This window comes from Propithecus coquereli, unplaced genomic scaffold, assembly GCF_000956105.1.
Source record: "Propithecus coquereli isolate 6110/MARCELLA unplaced genomic scaffold, Pcoq_1.0 Scaffold27, whole genome shotgun sequence".
NCBI lineage: Eukaryota > Metazoa > Chordata > Mammalia > Primates > Indriidae > Propithecus > Propithecus coquereli.
The window spans coordinates 11402908-11424031 of NW_012148285.1; the positions used below are offsets into that span (position 1 = coordinate 11402908).

Below are 21124 nucleotides of genomic sequence, written 5' to 3' on the forward strand. Positions count from 1 at the left end.
TGATGGACTCCTCTGAGTAAAATCCCAAGTCCTTGCTGTCATCTACAAGGTCATTACCTCAATGACCTCTTCTCCAAAAACTCTTTCTCTTGCTTATTCTGCTCAAGAACTGCAGAATTCACACACACACTGCATGTTCAAGATGGATGGTGCAGAGGCTCACACCTGTAATCTCGGCACTTTGGGAAGCTGAGGCGGGAGGATTGCTTGAGATCAGGAGTTTGAGACCAGCCTGAGAAACCCCGTCTCTACAAAAAATAGAAAAATTAGCTGGGAGTGGTGGTGTGTACCTGTAGTCCCAGCTACTTGGGAGGCTGAGGCAGGAGGATCTCTTGAGCCCAGGAGTTTCAGGTTGCTGTGAGCTATGATGATGTCACTGCACTCTGGCTGGGGTGTCAGAGTAAGACCGTGTTTCAAATTGTTTCTGGAATTTTATTTTATTAGAATAAAAACTTAATTTAGAAAATTTAAAAATAAATAAAGTTAAAAAGATGGATGGTATACTGGGTTATAGACCAAGTTTCAATTAATTTAAAAGAATTGAAATCAAACAGAATATATTTTCTCACCATCACAGAATTAAATTAGAAATCAATAACAGTAATGTATCTAGAAAAAGGAATGCATTACATTTCATTAAATGAAACTATTTGGAAATCAAACAAAAAATTATTTGGAATGGAAATATTTGGAAATAGAACAGTGCTGCTCTGAGTAATTCATGGATTAAAGAAGAAATCACATGGGATATTAGAAAACATTTTGAATTGAATGATAATGAAAATGTAATGTAGATGCTCCTTAATTTATGATTGGTTTACATCCTGATAAACCCACAGTAAGTTGAAAATGTCATAAGTCAAACATGTATTTAATACACCTAACCTACAAAACATCATACCTTTGCTCAGAACACATACATTAGCCTACAGTTGGGGAAGATTATCTAACACAAAGCCTATGTTATAAAAAAGCATTGAATAGCTCAAGTAATTTATTGAAATTTACTATACTGAAAATGAAAAGCAGAATGGTTGTATGAGTGCACAAAGTATGGTTTCTACCAAATGCATATCACTTTCACATCACAGTAAAGTTGAAAAATCCTAAATTGAGGACTATCTGAATATCAAAATTCATGAGATATAGCTAAAGTCATGCTTAAAGGAAAATTTACAGCTTTTAATGATTACATGTGAATAGAAGAAAGAAATACAATGGCAATTGTGATTAAGTACCACTAAGGAGTATGGCAGTGTTATAAGAATATATAGGGGTAGAGTTCAGGGAAGACTTTCCAGAGGACAGAGAAACGAAAGACAAATTCAAGTGGAGAGGGAGCAGGCAGCGGGGGACCATTCTCAGGCAGAGGGAGCAGAATGCTTTAAAGACTCTGAGAGCTAAAGGGTGGGTGGGCTCTGGCCAGGGAAGAGTGGTGGTGGGGGACAGGCAGTGGCAACAACAGGTGGGAAGCCTCTGAAGGGGAAAGAAGGGGAAAATCTTGTTATATCCCAAGCTCAGGAAGCTTCGTACATCTCCCAGCTTTCATAAGTGCAATGTTGTCCAAGGGCATTCCCTAACAGAGAGGCCTCAGTCTTCGCACCAGCCTGCTGAGGATTTGCAAGAACAGGATTTGCAAAAATTTATGGGTCAGTCATCTTGGTAGCATATCGCAATGCAGAAACTTGAGCGAGGTAGCCCAATTTTACCCCAGATTTTGTCTTAGGCACCTGTAGTTTGACTTTTGAAATTCACATCAGTATGACAACAGGAAAGAACTTTTTAAAGGCATCACTGATTCCCAAGGAAAGGGTCCAGAATGCTGCAGTGTCCCAACAGAGCCCTTCCCATCCCCTGCTGCTTCTGATTCTCTCCAGGGCCTAGAAGAACTGCATTTCTTGATCAATCACCTGAGCTGCACAGAGGCCCTACACCTCAGCTCATTCACACTAAAAAATCCAAAGTATCTCTTCAAGGCCAAATGATTTTTCAGGTGACTACAAATGAGATCCAGTTTAGCTAACAAGACAGACCAGAATCACTCCTTTTGTCCGTACTCAAGAATGACTTCTTCACAATGTCCTTTCCAGATCACTTACCTACCTTAATTCCTCTCAGAGCCCGGATGAAGGAAGCAATCTCCAATCTCAAACTTTTTCTCAACGAGCTTAAAAAGCCTCCCTCCTGCAAATAAATTTCTGTGTTGAAAAGCCTGCAAGCTCTTTGACTGGAGGTTTTTGTCAATCCTGAGCTAACTAGAAAGTTATAACAGATGCCTACCAAGCTAATTCTTGCACCAGAGTGTTTACATTCACTTTGTTCTGTTCCTGGAATATTCGCTCTGTCATTCTTTTTATCCTCATGCTTCCCTATCTTCCAGATCTAGCCCTTAACCACCGAGACACACATCTCCCCAAGCTTGTGTCTGCCTTGACTCCCTGATCTCTGCCGTCTTTTGTCCTGCCAAAGAGGACCACATCGCAGGTCCTTGCAAGGGGAGGCGGGTCAACTAGGGAGGCAGGAGAGAAGAGAGGCTTTCTTACTTCGGAAATTCACCCAAACGTTACTGTTCAGAGCTCAGCAAACATTACATCCAAACATTACTATTCATGAGTGCCTTAGGGGAGTTTATCTTCAGTAATGATATCAAACAGGAGTTCATAAAATGAGATAGGCCTGAACAGCCAGGCCTTGCCTGCAGCAGCAAACAGTCTTTGCTAACAACTCAGTTCATGGAGTAAATACCGGATTGAGCCAGAGAAGTTTACCCCAGAGGGGGAAGGAAGGCAGGCAGAAGCCCAGTATTCCAGACCTGCTCTGTTAATAATCACCGTGAAGACCGTGGACCATTCCTATCTGTGAACCGAGGGAGTTGGACCAGATTAGAGTTTCTCAATATCACCACTAGTCACGTTCCAGGCCCGATAATTCTTTGTTGTGGAGGGCTGACCAGTGTGCTGCAGGACGGTTGACCTCATGGCGCAATGTTGAGAACTAAATGAATAAACGGCTTAGCAAAAGAGAAAAGATTATAGAAGATAGGTAAGATTATGATTGTGGATACCCTTGAGAGGAAGGTGGGTTCACATTCCAGTTCTGCCAGCTACTAGCTCTTGGGACCCAGGACCAAGCTACATCACCTGCCTGGGCTTCAGGATGCACAAACTTAAATGCATTAGTAATAAAATGAGATTATCTATGAAAAGGGCCTGGCATATAATAAAGGTTCAGTAAATCTTGTCCTTGTTCTCTTATTTGGAAAAGCATCTGAAAGTAGAATTGTTTGAAAACCCGAGAAATACCCAAGAAGGCAAGTCAAATTCCAACCTCAGAGGAAAAACAAATGCCAGAATAAATACATAAATTTAAAAATGCACAGTTGACTGAGTTTATTGCCCTCCTTAAATTGCTTTCATGACTTGTCATTATTCTCCAGATAAAGTCCAAATTCTTCATTACATGACACAATGACCACCACTGCCTCTGTCGTTTTACAAGTCGAACCCGATGCTGAAGTACGATTCAATGTCAATGAGGTGACTCTCCTTCTCCAGGGTACGAATGTGGAAGTTTCCCATCTATCTACACATAACAGTGGCAACTCTGGGACTTCTCATGTCATCAGCACATACACAGATGTCCTATCCTGGTTGGAGTCTGGGATCCTCTAGCGCTAATGGTTGACCTGGGAAGTTAAGAACATCCCATGCTGGGTCACGGGACTTGTCAATCATTACCTCTTGAGTCTGAGGAGTTATTGGGGTATGTCACCTGTAACAGAGGGAATGGCCTGGACAAAATGGCAAAAATATTTTCTGTCTCTTTAAAACATTTTCCACCCCTTTTTGAGAACCAAAGCCTGCGTCCCTGACTCAGGGCAGTGGTTGGAGGGGACAGGGTAAGTCTTTCGTTTATTTGTGCAACAAGGGATGGCCCGGCCCAGACCTGGTAAAGGGAGGGCCTGGGCAGAGGTCATAAGATTGTCTTCAGCAGAGATGGGATGATCAGAATTATCAACTGTAGTCGAACAATAATCACCTGAAGCTGAGAACCCATCCTTCAAAAGCTCTGTATTTCTGCGAATGTTCAGGAAATTTGGATTTTGAGATGACAAGGTCTACTATTTTACCTGCTTTGCTGGCAAAGGAATAAAACTTCTCTTTCCTCCTTCCCAAATTACTTGTCCTCATTCTTCTGATTTAGCCTCATGGACAAGTGCTGAGTTTTTGGTAACAGCCTCCTTTATCTTAAACAGTTTTATTAGGATGAGTTTTCTCTAATGTTTTGGAGGGTTGCTGAAACATTGAATCCTATGTCCCACGGTGTTAGAGTCTATTGTCTTCTCTGCCCAGAGGAGGAAGACTGATATCTTGTGTATGCAGGAATGATGTTGAAGCACTTAAACAACTCCTGTGTCAGAAGTGCTGTCACGTGCTGTTCAATTTCCTGCCAGCTGGACTGCATTGTCCCCTGCAGTGACTATAGGATACGGAGCATAGATTGCTGGGAGGGAAAAGAACTGAGGATGCCCAGCACACAAATTCAGAAGGAGGGACTGAATCCTTGGGTCTGCTTCCCCCACAGACTGCATGACCCCTTTTAGCAGTTGTTTGTAGAGTTTTCTGGCACAGTTTGCTCCCAGAAAGTCTGGGAAAGCTTTTCCACTCTTATTTTACCTACTGCAGAATTAATAAACAAGCGAAATATTTCTTCAAACCACATTATTATCAAAAGCGCAAAACTAAAAGTAAACTGAGAGGATCTTATGTCTCAGAAAAATTAGGAGAGAGCAGTTAGTTATTTAATAATAAAAGTGAGGAATATGCCTGTGAATTTAGTATGCAAAGTTCATTAATGTCAAAAGGCTGTAACTCGAGATTGTAAAATAAATCCTAATGAGATATTACATTGGGCCAGCCTTTCTCTCATTGACTCTCCCTACCTGGCTACTGTAGCCATTTGAGCACGCACACCTCACCTTAGACTGAGAGGGTCATTGCTCTATTGTTAGTGTGACCTGGATATATCTTTGGCAGGACCATGTCAAGGATGAATTAGAAGGGTAAAATTCCCCTTAATGCGGATTTAGAATGTGTTGCCTCAGAACGTCATTATGTTGGGGAACTATTGTGATAGTTTTATATCATGTCCACAAATTTATTGACACAACTCTTGTCAAGAAGTGGAATCTATGTCTCCCATTCCTAGAATCTGGGCCAACATTAGTGAGTGGTTGATTATCTGACTTCTGAGGGTAGATCTTCAAAAGTGATTTAGCCTTAATTCCCTTTGTGGGGTTCAACCACCAGGTAAAAAGCGTGAGGCAGCCATGCAGTGAGGGAGTCCTGGCCACATGAAGAAGCCTCTTGCAGATGTTCCAGCCAATAACCCCAGCTGACTTCCCACATGAGCGAAGGTGCCTCCAGATGATCTCTGACTGAATTAGTCAGCTCAGGTTACCATAACAAAATACCATTGACAGAGTGGCTTAAACAACAGACATTTATTTCTCATGGTACTGGAGGAGGAGAAGTCCAAGATCAAGGTTCTGGCTAATTCAGTTCCTGGTGAGGGATCCTTCCTGGCTGGCAGATAGATGCCTTCTCACTGTATCCTCACATAGCTAAGAGAGAATGATCTCCCACCATCTCGCTCTCACTGTCTCGCTCTCTTGCTCTCTCTCACTCCCTTCCTATTCTTATAAAGCCACTAATCTCATCATGAGACCTACCCTCATGACCTCATCCAATCCTACCTTCCAAAGTCCCCATCTCCAAATATCATCACACTGGAGCTCAGGGCTTCAACATATGAATTTTAGGGGACACAGTTCAACCCACAGCATTATCTTTGGCCCTCAGGTCACCCCAGCTTTCAAGCCCTCCCAGCAGAGGCCCTAGACATACTGGAGCAGAATAAAACCATTTCTGCTATCCCCCTTCCAAATTCCTGACCCATAGAATGTGGGAACATAATGTTTTGGTTTTTTTTTAAACTGCTACATTTCAGTGTAATATAGTAATATATGTATGTGTGTATTTAGGTGTGGGTGAATCTAAGTGTTTTCAAAGATTTACTCACAAGGTATTATGAGTAGAGACCAGAAAACGAGCAGGAAGGATGAGGTAGTCTAGCTTGGTCTCATCCTGAACAAGGCAAAAGTTGGTGATTTCAATGTAGTCACAGTAAACCAGTCTTTGTGAAAGGTACTGACTATTACGATTGTTTTGTCTAAGTCATGTGCAGAAGGGATGGAGTGGGGAGAAAGGAGGCAGATTCTATACTGTGGGTAGGGTGCAGATTTCCCCTAACGGTGGTAGGTTTCCATCATCAATCATCCCTGAGCCTGGAGAAGTCAAGAAGCCCATGAGCTGCGCAGCAAGTAAGGGGATATGATCAAAAACATTTTCCCTATAGGATAAAGATAGCAGGCCATAAGTTAAGAGAAAGACAGGGTTAGCAGGTGCCTCCTGTGAAGTATCATGGCCCACAGATAACTAGTATCTAGGAAACCAGATCCTGTCACTACTATTTAAATCCTTCCCATGCCTTCCACTGGGAGAGAGCCTTGACCAGCAGCTGAGGCCTCATGAGAAGGCTCTGGGCATGTCCACTTGAGGTTTAAGCCTTTAATCAAGATTTCAATGAGAAAGAATGAGCAGAGGGTAAATGCATTAAGAGAAAGACTTTAGGAAGAAAAAGAAAAGAGGCATCAAAGAATGTTCGAATGAAGCTCAGTTCTTGCAAGAGCTTGTTGGTTTGTAACTACACGGGAAGTCAAATTTGGAGGCATCTGATACCGTGCTTTGCCCCTCTTCTCTTAGAATTATTCCCATTCCAAAAAGTTGGGCCCCTGTAGCCATGTTTGTACTATGCGATAATCAGGCCATGTGTGGGCAACTCACGTGAGCTGGGTCAAATTCATTCTCTCTGGAATTTTGTGGGTGACCGTGAAGCTGGAAGGTGATAGGGCCAGAGAGATGGGAAGGCCACTTTATGACATTAGTCTAGATACTCAGAAGGAAAACAAATGCTGCAGATGCTGAGGAGGAAAAGAAGAGATAGACAAGTGACAATCTGTTCCCATAGTGCTGGATGGAGCGGCTGCCTGTGCTCCTGATGGGTTTCTGGTTGCTGGCTACTCCCTCACGAGGTCTGGTTCATTGTCCTGGCTCTCAATCCTGTGACATTATCCCTGGATCCTGGAGATAAAATACTTTTTGCTGGTCTGAAGAGTTTCATACATCTTGCCACTCAACAAGGCTTAATTAAGGTAACATTTGTGGCAGACAAGGAGCTGGGATTCACTTCCAAATCTCATTTGCTTGCTCAAAAGTTTCTATTCTTACTAATGACACCTTTATGTGGTCCTCCTGGGATATGCTAATCAGTATATAACCCAAATAAGTACCAGGAGCCTATGAGATCTAGTCTCTGCGTAGTATGACATTCATAGAAACCGTAGTCTGAGTCCTCAAAACTGAACAAAGTTTACTTAACCATAAACCAATGAAGTTTACTTAAATACCATGGTCTTGGGGGTTCACATTGTTTTTAACTGGAAATCCGCCTAAAACATTGTTTACTTTTGTTTTCCTCTATATCCAGAGTTTCTCAGTTATGGCCTACTCTAAAATTTTTCTCTCTGTCTCTCTCTCTCTCTGTTTATATATATATGTATAGTTGGTTCCCTACTTATGATAGTTGGATTTATGATCTTTCAGATGGAACCTCATTGTAAGTGGAGGAGCATCTGGACTTAGGATGGTTTGACTTATGATTTTTTGACTTTATGATGGGTTTATTGGGATATTAAATGCATTTGCAGCATATAATGGGTTTATCAGCATGCAGCCCAATCATAAGACAGGAGCACATGCGAGCACGTGCACACACACATACACGCGTGCATACCTCTATATATACACACATACATATATATCTCTTTTTGGTTCATTTCTCTGGAGAACACTGACAAGTACACACTCAGAGAAGGGCTTTGTCAAGGGCCAGAAGCAAAGGCAAGCAAATTGATGAAACGAGTAAAGAAATTAAAAGCAGAGGTGTTGTATGCAGCTAGGTTTATGTTAGAATCTGGCTCTGTCACCCGCCAGCTGTGTCGCTTTGGAGAATATCACTTAATCTCTCCAAGTCTTTGTTTCCTCTTCTGTAAAATGGAAAAAATAATAGTGCCTGAATTCAAGGGCAACTATGAACAAAAAGGGGGATTAATATATGCATTTGCTTGGTATAGTGTCTGGCTCTTGGCAAGTGCTTGATGAGTGATTAATATTATTGTTACTGTTGTTATTATTACTAAGTATTCTTAAGAAGAAGAAGTATCATAGGCCCTCAGAGAACGTTTGCTTTCTTCTCCTGCTCACTCAAACCTGCGAGGAAGTTTCGCCCTCCATTTCTGGGTTGTGGGTGAAGCCTTGATCATCCTCACCTCCGCCCCTCTCCTGGACTCACGGATCTGGTGTCCCAGTAGCCCCAGGAACTGAGGTGCTGGCTGACCACAGCCCCACTGCCTTTCCAATCTATCGCCACGGCTTCCCCAACTCACAAGCTATTGGAAGCACATACTTATCTTATCCTTCCCTTTCTTCCTTTTCTTCAAAGACCATTATCAGGATCTTGATTTTAAAATAATTTTATTATTTGATTCTAGGAACAATAGATAACACCAAAAACATGAGCCATGGGGACGTGACACCTTTTGAGGTGTTTACATTGTTCTTGCAGCTGTGATCTGAGGTCTGGAGTTGCCACACAGAGATGAAACAAGACGGTCTTTATAATATGTCTAGGACAGTGCCTGGCACATAGCAAATGCTCAATAAAGGGTGGTTCCCCTACCCTGGACATGACAGCCCCAAGGTTTGGGGTGACTTAGGGATGACTGCAATGTTCTGACTCCACACACGTCTTCCTGTATGGAGGTCTTGTCCCAGGGGCAAAGGGGTGTGCCACAGCCTTTCATTGTTTTCTTAAGCTCCAGTTTTTGGCTTGACTGTCATTCTGTCTCTGTGGGAGTAGTTACAAGTTTCCTGCCTTTCCTCCATCTCTCCCATACTTCCTGCCTCCCATCATTTCTTCATCAGCTTCTTTTACTATTTTTATTGATCTCAGTCTTTTCTTTCTTCCTCTTTCTTCCTCCCTCCCTCTCTTCCTCTCTTTCTTTTCCTCCCTCCTCCCTCTTCTTTTTTCTCTTTCTTTCCTTCCTTCCTTCTTTCTTTCTTTCTTTTTCTGATCCTCCCTGGAATTCTTTCCTTGCTATGTTTTCTCCCTCCCTTTGTTCCACTTGTTTCTTCCTCCTTCCCTCCTTTCCCTGCCTCCCTACTCTGTTTCTTTTTCGCTTGCTTTCCCTTGCTGTTTCAATCTTTCTCTGACTTATGTCTTTCCTCTTTCTGTCCCCCTCCCCTTTTCTCTTTGTCATTCCCTTCCTCTCTTTCTTCTTTCACATCGAACATGGCCACGTTTTGTGCTAATAACCAAAGAAAGACAAAAATTACATGTATGCCTTTTCACAAAGAATCTTATATCCTCGCAGGAAGGCCAGGGCCTCAAAAGGAAAGAGAAAGGGAGAGAAGAAGAAAGCCCAAACGAGAGCCCCCAGAAGCCTCACTGGGCCTGGTCTTGCCCAGACATCTTCCACTCCTTCTTTCGAAGCTTGGCTCGCTCAATTTTCCCTGTGATGGTCTTGGGAAGGTCCGAGACAAACTCCATCTGTTGGGAAAAATCAATCCAGTGTAGATCATCCATGACCACAATGAGGTTGAGAGCAGGTGTAATGGATTCTAGGCTTTTTGTTTTTTCTGGTAAGAGCAGTTCCATTTTCCTGTGGGGAGCCACCCCTCTCTCACTCCATCCATGTCATGGTACAGGGCAGTCTTCTCTCTGCCATCTTTCCTGCATTTTAACCAAGGATGACCACATGACCCAGAACTGGCCAATCAGAGGACTTTTCCCCCCTGGTTACAGGGATTGGTTTAGCAGTGGGCGCATGGCCTACATTGGTCCAATGAGAATCAACCCAGAGACTTTTGCTGAGGCCTTTTGGGAAAAACATGCTCTTTTTCTACGGGAGTTTGCTAAGCTGCTAAGAATGTATGTTTGCAGCTGATGGGGCTACAAAGAGAAAGGCTTTCAAGAAATGAAGTCAATAGAAAAGAGGGAGAGTCAGAGGTGAAAGAGACATTCCTGGCCTCATCATATGAATGCCTGGGACTAGCTATGATGAAAGCTTTTCCTACCCCTGGACTTTGCAATTGCATGAGCAATACATTTCAAGTTAGATCTCTGTCACTTGCAACCGAGAGTTGCAGAATCCTGAATGTTATAGCAAGATCCCAGTTCAGAGAGTGGAGCTATAGGCCAGGTATTGGCTAGAACTCGTTTCCTTGGAAGCACTTGACTTTTAATTCAGAGTCAAAGACTGAGGTCATTTTTCGCACATCAAGATTGGCTGCTGGATTGTCTTTTTGGGCTTTCTTGGTCATAATTAGGAAAAAATTGCAATTAGAGGCCTCATCCTCATCCTGAAGAAGACAATTATAAGAGGAGATCTCTTCTTCACCACGTTTGGGGGATGCGGGAGCCCAAGAGGCTTACCTTCCTTGGGTACTTGTATGGGGCTGTCACTGACTTCACGTGCTGCTGCAGCTCCTTGGTGAGCTGGTCCCTGTCATGGGACAGGAACTCTGGGGCCAGGACCACAAATGCCTTTACCACCTGTAGCAAGCATGAGGGCCAAGAGAGAAGGGATTAGAGTACATAGTCATCTCCCGGGACAATGCGAAATCAGTGTTAAGACTTCTACCACAGCCACCACCTTGATATCTCCTCAATTGCACCTCCCAACATCCAGGTCAAGGGAAAGAGAGAAACTGGGGATAAGAATGGCTGAGGTTCCACCTCTCTATCAAGTGGTTTACTGGATGAGTAGGTAGGACATTAGGTTGAGACCAGCCTCACTGCATACCCCAGGGATAATATAGACTGATGAGGAGAAAGTAGACACAGAGAGAGAAGAGGAAAATAAAAACTGGGGATCATAATCCTAAATGATTTAACCTCTCCAAACTTCAGTTTACCCATATGTAAAGTGGGGATAAAATGGTCATATCTAATTAATGGGGAAAAAAATGAAATCTATACAGCAGGGCCTCGTTCAGACTTAGGCACAGGGGGTTTTCTCAGTAGAGAATCCCCTATTGGCCTTATTTGCCCAGTGGCTCCCACGATTTCCTGTATGTTGTGCTCCATACCTGCTAGAGGTACCATATTGCCAAACTTGCACCCTGCAGAAATGTAGTAGGCCATTGATCCACACCTCCCACCTTAACCCTTTCCTACATACATACCGTTAGACTCCGTTAGACTCCATCTGGGTCTATTCCTATAACCCTGTCATTACAGGGATCTTTTTTATTCCCCTTATTTTCATAGTGAACCCCATGTCTCAGGGGCTCTTTCTCTTTGCTCAAATCCCTCCTCTGTTCTCCTGGTCAGGAATCAGATTCTAAAAGATGGAATCCCTCCAGCCCCATAATAATGGCTCCTATATGGTGCTGACTATGTGCTAGGCCTTGTTCCAAGCACTTGACAAATATTAACACATTGAATTCTCATAACAATCTCTCACCTTACAGATGGGGAAACTGAGGAATGTAGAGGCTAGGTAGCTTGCCCAAGGCTAGGTATGTAGGGGCTAGGAATGTAGAGGCTAGGTAGCTTACATAGCTAGTAAGCAGCAGGGCCAGGATTTGGCGCCCGGGCTGCTCAGCTCCAGAGTCCATGTTCCTAATGGCTACCCTACACTGCCTGTGTGCGTCATGTCCACACACTCCCAGGTGGCTGCTCCCTCATCACCTCTCCTCGGACAGGATCTGGGCTGCTGACTACAGCCGTCTCAACCACAGCAGGGTGCTCCATCAGTGCATTCTCCACCTCTGAGGGCCCAATCCGGTACCTGCAGAAGAACCTGTACTTCAGAGAAGTCTGGACACCCAACCTCTGGGCCATCCCCAAAGCCTGGAACCAGCCAGAATAAAGATCCAGATTACCCTTCCCAGCCCAGACACCAAGCTCACCCACTGGCATTAATGATATCATCTGCCCGCCCCATGAACTGGAAATAGCCATCTTCATCCTTGATTCCTCGGTCTCCCAAGAGCCAAAAATCTCCTCGGATGTTGTCTGCTACCTTCTGGGGATCGTTCTGGTGACCACAGGAAGACAGAGTCATTGCACCTGCCAAGCCAAAATCTCCCTGCCCCAGTGTTGCTATGAAAATATGTGCAGGTGTGCATTTTACAACTTGAACAACTGCACATGGTGGACCTGCCTTGAACCTGAAAACCCCAGACCCCAGGTTGAACTGGATCTTCCCCTTTTATTTCAGTTAGTCCACCCAGGATCTCTCAGCTATTCCCCTGGGTCAAGGCTGATGCATAATACTGATGTATTTTTTCATTCATGCTCTAGGGCTGCAGTCCCCAGCTGCTGAGCCATGGCTTGGTACTGGTCTGTGGCCAGTTAGGAACCGGCTGCGCATCACTGCCTGAGTTCTGCTTCCCCCCGACGCAGCCCCCTACCCAAGTCCGTGGAAAAATTGTCTTCCATGAAACTTAGGAACTTAGGAACTGGGCTGCACAGCAGGAAGTGAGTGGTGGGCGAGCAAGGGAAGCTTCCTCTGTGCTTACAGCTGCTCCCCATCACTCGCATCACCGCCTGAACTCTGCCTATCCCCACCGCCCCCATCCATGGAAAAATTGCCTTCCATGAAACCAGTCCCTGGTGCCAAGAAGGCTGGGGACCACTGCTCTAGGGCATTTCCCCCAGCTGATTCCATCTTCCTTCCACAGACAGCCTAATCCCTGCTCACTCCATGACACTGCTCAAGGCTATGAGTTGGATTAGGCACTTTTCTTGGCTCCTTGATTAGATTTGAAAGTTCTAGAGACATAGCAAGAAGTCCCAGGGCCCCAGCCAATGTGCATATTTCTACAGTCACTGGGCCCCTCTATTCAAGGGCCCCTCTATTCAAGTGCTGAGGCACTTGCTTATGAGAAATGAGAAGGCTTTTACCCTTTGCCAGTGCATCTTCATGCCTTACTTAGGAATGGCGGTGTGTGCTCCAGATTGGGTCTTCAGTTACTGGGTTAGAAGCTGGCATAAAGAATTCTTAGCCTGGCTCTTTCATTGAGGATACAGGAGTATTGAAGATCACAGAGATCGAGAGGTTTGTGTGCAGCCAAACAGCCATTACAGATGGTAGAGCAGAGGCCAGAAGCCAAATTTCTTGACCATTAGATTGACTTTCTCACAGTCGCTGGGCAGCTGCACTAACTCTGTGGCCTTAAGTAAATCTGCCAACTCCTCTGAGTCTGTTTCCTCGTGTGTCAAATGAGGAGAAGCCCACGCTTTAGCCACCTTGCTGGCATGTGTGACTACAGTGGGGAAGTGCAGGGGAAATTCTTGGAGAAGGGCAGAGTGTGGCTGTGCCCTTTCTCTGAGGCTCAGTTTTCCTCATTTGTATAATGGGAATGATAATTTGTATCTACATCAATTCTCTTATTTAACACCATGTTATGTAGCAAGCTTCTAAGTGTTTCACAATTGTCAGGGTGAAATTGGGTATGTCCCATTTTACATACCCATAATAATGCCATGAGATACCGTGATACACAACTTATAGGTGAGAAAACTGAGGCATGAGAGATTGGCAACCTTCCCAAGATCATACAGTGAAATGGTAGAGCAGGGATTTGAATTCCAGCAAGCTGTTTCCAAAGACTTTATAGGGTGGCTGGGAGGACTACATGAGTTTAGAGTATGCAAGGTGCTTTAGCACAGTGCTTGCCTCGTATGCATTCAATAAATGGTAGCAACTACTATTATTAGATTTGTTATTTATAACAGTTAGTTTATTAATTAATTCCCTCAGAGTTCAGAAGGCATGTGTTTGGGGTCTTCTCTACCTATTTTCCAACAGTTGTGGGCTTGAGTGAGTCTTGTAATCTCTGGTCCACCATCCTCCCTCACCTGTTAAGTGAGGTGGCTGGACACAAAGATGATCTCTCTCTGCCTTCCCAAGGTCTGAAGATAGGGATGCCTCCAACTATATAGTAAAGTCTCAAAGTGCCCCCCATGGCTCTAACGGAGATCAATGGCATACAGCATGGGGACAATACTTGGGGGGAGTTGTGCTGTCTTTGGGAGAAGGCTGCTGTCTATACTTTAAGGACGATAAGATTTCTGGCATGGACCACAGGGCTCTTAGGGGTGTAAGGGCTAACTGGAGAAAGATAAGACTTCCAGTGAGATTGTCGTGATAGGCTGAGCATGATAAGGGTGAATAGACAGTCTTTTTCTCTTTTGCAAAGCACCCATTCTTGGTCACTGGACACTCTCTTCCCAAATCTTGCCAATGCCTCTTGGGAGGTACATAACTTTGGGCCTCCATCATCCCATTTAGTGCTCCCTGTCCCCATAGGGCAACAGAGGAGGATAACACAGGTTCCTCACCACATAGCCAGAGAAGATGCCTACAGGTTTGATGGGTTTGACCCTGATGCCTAGGTCTCCTTCTGTGCCAGGGGGCAGGACATTGCCCTCATTGTCTATGACCTGGAGGAAGAAGAAGATTGCGAGAATGATCCACATAGCAGCAGATGGCTTGAATGGCAGCATAAAAGAGTGAAGGTGGTCAAATGAATGACTTTTTCGCTCTAGTGGGGACTGAAAATGGCAACTAGAAACCAAGGCAAGCCAAGAGTATTAAACTCAGATCTCTGATCCACCTGCCTGGGACAGTTTAGGTGAAGCCTTTTATTGAGGCTGGGCCAGATGAGCTTGGGATGCTGCTTTTGGCTCTAGGAACTCACGAAAAATAATAGCCTCGCATGATCTCTGAGGGTTACTTCACCTGCGGACTTAAAAATCAGACCAATCAAAACTCAAATCATGACTCTGTCACCTTATTAGCTGACTTTGAATGACTTAAGCTCTCTGCCTCAACGCACATGAAAATCTGTACACCAGAGAAACCGATAGCTTATGTCTGAGGATTTTTACATGGATAAAATAAGATACTAAAAACGGGGCTCAGTAAGTGGTTATCATAGTGGGTGGAGTGGCAGGTAGTTGCACAGAATACTGAATAGAGTATAAATTGTTGTTACACTTTAGATACACAGACTTACACATATAACCATAGAATCACAAATACAAATTCTAGTTCTTGGAATTGAGCCCAAATATAATAAAAGAAAGGAGCAAAACTTAAGGTACGACGTATCATTAGGGTGTTGCTTTTACTGGTGAAAATTCAGTCATCATTCATTGGGCCAAAAAAGCCATAAAGAGGTGAGTCCGTACCATCGACTGCTATTGACCCATAGAAATCATGCTGTAGACTGGTATTTACCGACCTGGAATGATGGTTGCCCAAGACTGTCAAATGATAAAGGCAAGTTACAAAATGTTACGTCATGATTCATCCCTATTTCTGTTTTTTAAGCCGTCTCGCTAATGTGCTAGGTGGATTTCTAAAAGGTGGATTTCTCCGGATGATAAGAATATAAATTATTTCCCATTTTCTTCTGTCTCTCTTCCCCCCTCCCCTCCCTCTTTTTTAGATGATCTTAATATCTTTACTTTCTATCAATGTTTTTAACTCAATGAACAATGCAATAAATAAATTACTGAAAAACTAGTAGTTTTCCTATTTTCCCTCCCTCCCTAGTGCCTGTAGCAAACCTGCATATCGTAATTGGGAATAGGTGTTCCCATGCAGCCTGGTTTGATTTTCATTGTCGTGGAGACTCTGCAAGTGAGCACCTGTGGAAAACAGCAGATAATTGGCAAACCTCAGAAGGAGACACAAGGTCACAGAAGGAAAAAAAAAATAAAAAGGATTGAGCAGAGCAGGCTCTAACACTGACCCGAAGTTGGCTCCCATTTGGTGGTTCCCTCCCTCCCCTTCCCCTTGTTCACTCCCCTTAACTGGGACTGCAATCCTAGGGGTGTCATAAATTGTTCAGAAAGCAACCTGAGTGGCTGCTCCCTAGGGAGGAGAGACTAAGGACCACATTATAATCTCTTTAGGGGGAGCCTCCCTTTAATAAGAGATTACGGATATACCAAAACCCCTTTTCAAACCATTTGGAATTACCAATCTGCAATCTATGCGCCGTAAAAGATGTTTCTCAAAATTATCTCCCATGGTAGGACCAGTTCTGCTTGGATTCTGAAATGAACCCTCCCAACTGAGATGCTGGCGTCCTGAGAAGCCTGCCCTAACCACGTCCTCCTCTGGTTGGCTGGAAGCCTTTGCCAGGATATGTTTGCCACAACTCCCTTGTCCTCCTCCACATTCATAAAGCTCTTCCTGACCATTCCACAGCACAGGGCTGCCAGGAGCCCTCTGCAGGAGTTCTGCTGGGGAGATCCATTAGCCACAGAAGGATGTAGGGTAAGAGAGTGGAGAGGAAGAGGCAAGAGGCGCTGAGGGTCGCAATAAGAAGCCCTGGGAAAAGGACAGAGATCACCGAGGGAAAAGTATTCCCCATGTTGTTTTGACAAGCAGCATCATATAGAACAATGTGAATCCATATTATGCACATGAGACGCCAAGGCCTCCAAGATGATACCTCATCAGGTGCAGTGGGGCCTTAGTGGGTTCCTCTCTCCATCGCTTGCTTCAATCTGAGCAGTAAGTACATGTTTGATAAACTCTGTTTCTCCATTACAGAGGATTTTTCTGACCATCATGTCTGACTTATCCACACCTCATCTCATCTCACCTGCTTTGCATTTTCCGTGGCATTTCTCACCACCTGCCATGTCAGATATTTCTTAGTTTACTCTCCGTCTTCCCACCTCCCACTAGAATGCAATCTCCAGAAAGCAAGAGCTTGACCTGTTTTGTTCTCTGCTGAATTTTCAATACCTAGTGCCTGTCCCATCGTAGGTGCTAAAGAAATATTTCTCAAGTTATAAATGGTGGCTAATATTTTTTTTTGTCAAGGAAACTTCTGAAGCCCAAAAGGTGCACCCAGCCATGGTGTTCCCTTGGGAACAGGTACCGTTTCTGTCTGGCCATAGAATTCTCTGATGTCCAGTCCCGTCGTGGCCTTCCAATTCTCCAGAATTTCTGGAAGAACGCTCTCCCCTCCACTGAAGCAGTGCTTTAGGTGTGGGAACTTGTAACTGAAGACGAGAGACAAGTGTTCTTCCTCAGCTTTCCTGGAACAAAAGTCCTCCCAGGCCTGCTGGGTTCTGGGTGCTTTGATGATGGGCTAGCTTCTTGGGGCTACCCATGTCAGAGAGTCGGATGGTTGGGCATGTGTGTATGTGGGCAAGGCAGGGGGATGGGCCCAGAGGCTGTTACCAACCCCCCAAAGCCCCATCACCTGGAAAGGTCCTGTTGCAGCAACATCCGGAAAACTATGGGGGCACCTATTAGGTTGTTGACTGGGTAGCTGGATAGCACCTGCAGGAAGAGAGGCAGCTGTGACGCTAGTCGCCAGGTCAGATGCCACACTTACTGGTATGCACGGTGGTTACGATTACGGTCTATGGAGTTGTAGAGGTCTGGATTCCTCTGCAATGCTAGCTTGTCTGCTGTGTCTGTTTCAGGCTAAATGAGCCCCACAATTCTCATGTACCCTCAAGACACAAATAACTGAGAAATAAATACGTATCATAATATCCAAATTCTAGTACTAATTTGGAATATTTTTGTCAAATCCTGGCTGCCTATTGCTGCCAATTTAAGACTTGCCCTCATTAACACAACTTTAGAAGCACATAAACCACCAATCATCAACTAGAGATCAGTCGCTGCTGCAAATCAGCTATGTGATCTTAGTTAAGGCCCCTGACCTTCTAGAACCAGCTTTAGAGTACGTTATTTCCAGCCCTATTTTCTTGAAAGTATTTTTGGGATGTAACTCAGGTGAAAAAGTTCTTTGAAAAGTTAAAAGCACCCAGCATTTCAAAAGAAAGTTTACAAAAAGATGTGGTAGTGAATATTTGCCGTGACCTTTGCTATCTCATTTATTTTTCACAATAACCTCATGGAATGGGTACTATCATCCCCATTATGAAGAGGGGGAAACCACAACTCATAGGGTTAAGTAACTTGCCCGAGGTCACAGGGGCAGCATGTAGTGGAACCAGTATTTGCAGCATGCCCTCTTAACTGTTATGTGATACCATCTCTGTCTCATGCTTTGCTTTGTGCAGAATTTATTTATTTTATTTTTCATGTATTTATTTTTCAAGACAGAGTCTCACTCTGTTGTCTAGGCTAGAGTACCTGGCATCAGCCTAGCTCACAGCAACCTCAAACTCCTGGGCTCAAGCGATCCTGCTGCCTCAGCCTCCCAAGTAGCTGGGACTACAGATGTGTGCCACTACACCTGGCTAATTTTTTCTATTTTTAGTAGAGACAGGGTCTCGCTCTTGCTCAGGCTGGTCTCGAACTCCTGACCTCAAGCAATCCTCCTGCCTTGGCCTCCCAGAGTGCTAGGATTACAGGTGTGAGCCACCGTGCCTGGCCTTGTGCAGAATTTAATAGAGTGTTGCTTTAGTCTGTTTTCCGTTGCTGTAACTGAACACCTGAGACTGGGTAATTTATAAAGAAAAGAAAGTCATTGCTTACAGTTCTGGAGGCTGGAAAGCCCAAGGTCAAGGAGCTGCCTCTCACGGGGACCTTCTCACTGTTGGGGCCTCTCTGCAGAGTCCCGAGGAGGGGCAGGACATCATATGGTGAGGGGCGCAGGAGGGATGGCCAAACTGGCTTTTTATAATAGACCCACTCTCTGTGACAACCCACTAATCTATTAACTCATTAATCCCTTGGGGGGCCTAATCACCTCTTAAAGACCCCATCTCTTAATACTGGCACATTGGAATGAAGCTTCAACATGAATTTTGGAGGGGAGAAATATTCAAACCATAGCAGTCATTTAAGCAAAATGTCTAGGAAAAAATGATTAAAGTGAGAATATTATGCAATCATTTCCTTCAAATGCACTGATGAACTGATATAAGCTAGGAAAATCATCCCATATTCCTTATTGCTTTGCCTTAGAGGAAGCTCAACTTGCAATTACTGACTTATTTGCTACACTTCTTACTCTCCTCAGCCTTTTCCTCCCTACACGTCCAATCTCTATTTTCCTAATGGGCTTCATAACTGTACATCAGTTTTCATGCTTTGTTTTGTTAACAAAAGCCAGTTAAAATCCCTTTGAGAATGAGGCAGAGTAAGAATTTGTTTAAAACAGAGAACAACAGTATCATTTGAAGAGAATCTGAAAGGATTGAGATCACGCCTGACTTTTTGATTTTCGAAGATGTCATCCATGCTTTAGTTCACCCCTGGGGACCTCCGTTGTAGCCAAACAGATGTCTGGGTGGTCGCTCAACTGCTACAGAGATCTGGAAGCCCAGCATGGCAATGACCCAACCTCTCATCATAATTAGAGTCCAACATAGGCTGTATCTGTGCAAGAAAATGAGGTCATTCTCATTGCTTCATTGCTCCAGGGTAATGAATAACTGTAGTTTGTGGGTTTCACTTAGTGTCTGCTCCATCAAGTTCTGTAGGAAAAACATCCCATTTATGCTGCAGAATTCCACTTAGATAATAAATCCCAAACTGAAAATAATCCAAATGTTCATCGACAACAGGATAGGAAAAGAAATTGTAGTAGATTTGCAGAATGGAATACGATACAGCAATTTAAAAGAACAAATTTATGATACATGCAACATAAGGACTAATCTCGCAGAGAATATGTCGAGTGAAAGAAGCCAGACACAAAATATTACATATTGCATGATTCCACTTGCGTGAAGTGCAAGAAAAAGTTAAAGTAATCTATGGTGATAGAGGTCAAAAGAATGATTAACGTTTCGGGTACAGACATTGTCAGGGAAGGGGTGTGAGCACCTTCTGCAGCAATGGGAATGTTTCATGTCTTCCTCTGGTGGTGAGTACACAGGTGTCTGAGATGAACTGAATGCCGTGTCCCCCTCCCCAAATTCCTGTGTTGGTATTTGGAGGTGGGTCTTTGGGAGATAATTATATGAGCTAATAATGAGGGTGCACCAGCGACGGCATTCGTGTCCTTGTCAGAAGAGGAAGAGACACCAGCACTGTTTCTCTCAACCATGTGAGAATCTAACAAGAAGGCAGCCATTTGCAAGCCAGGAAGAGAGCCCTCACCAAGAATCCAATCATGCTGTCATCCTGATCTTGGACTTACAGCTTCCAGAACTGTGAGAAGTAAATGTCTGTTGTTTAAGCCAACCAGACTACAGTATTTTATTGTAGCAGCCCAGGATGACTTCAAGACAGTATCTGATGTAGATAAATTATCTTTCAAACTTTAAACTTTCAATGACAGCACTCTATGCACTCTACCTTCAGTATGTGTGTTATACTGCAAATAAAAAAGGAAATACAATGCACACACACACACACAAACACACAGGAGGGAGATGACATTGCCCCCACTATTCCATCCCTCTATTTTATATGTGGTTCACCACCATCTATCTGATATCTGACCCCAGAGGAAGAGCTCATTTAATGTGTTTGGTGAACAAATGATCCACATGTCTGTCTCCTGAACATACTCCTTTTATCTGTATACGTGTCCCTCTCCTTCCCTGGACCATGAGCTCCATGAGGTCAGGGACTGTTTCCATGTTGCTTACTGAACAGTTTACACATGTGGCCAGGGTTTCGCAAAAATTAGATGAATTGAAATAAACTACAATAAATTGAACTGTGCAAACCCTGGGCTCACTCTGAACAACCTGTGCAGACAGGATCCTCTCTCTTACCTTTAGGATGACCGCTGGGTCAAACTTTGGCAAGTGATGGATAAATGCACATGCTCCTGATGTCCAGGGTTCCAGAAGTGCACCTATTAAGTTCAGTATCCAAGCTGTGTCTGATATAGTCCATAGTATGTCAGAGGGTTGCAAGTCTGTCCAAAGGCTGAGAACACAAACAAAACACATGTACATATAGGTGAATGCATGCTGGGGGTGTGTGGAGCCTGAGGGTTTGTGTAGTCGGGGAGGAGTAGGTGTGTGA

At 44.0% G+C, this 21124-nt stretch overlaps 1 protein-coding gene across 1 annotated transcript in view; it reads right to left on the bottom strand.

Annotated features, from left to right (window-relative positions):
• Positions 1–9207: 9207 nt before the first annotated feature.
• LOC105813179 (acyl-coenzyme A synthetase ACSM2B, mitochondrial-like) overlaps positions 9208–21124 on the bottom strand; it is a 22768-nt gene continuing 10851 nt past the window's right edge. Inside the window, exons 6-14 of the mRNA XM_012647820.1 lie at positions 20869–21025; positions 17421–17500; positions 17094–17217; positions 15766–15846; positions 14533–14634; positions 12096–12223; positions 11875–11974; positions 10615–10734; positions 9208–9729 (exon numbers count right to left, since the gene is read on the bottom strand). Coding sequence (XP_012503274.1) covers positions 9625–9729; positions 10615–10734; positions 11875–11974; positions 12096–12223; positions 14533–14634; positions 15766–15846; positions 17094–17217; positions 17421–17500; positions 20869–21025 — 997 coding nt within the window. The 3' untranslated portion in view covers positions 9208–9624. The remainder of the gene's footprint in view (positions 9730–10614; positions 10735–11874; positions 11975–12095; positions 12224–14532; positions 14635–15765; positions 15847–17093; positions 17218–17420; positions 17501–20868; positions 21026–21124) is intronic.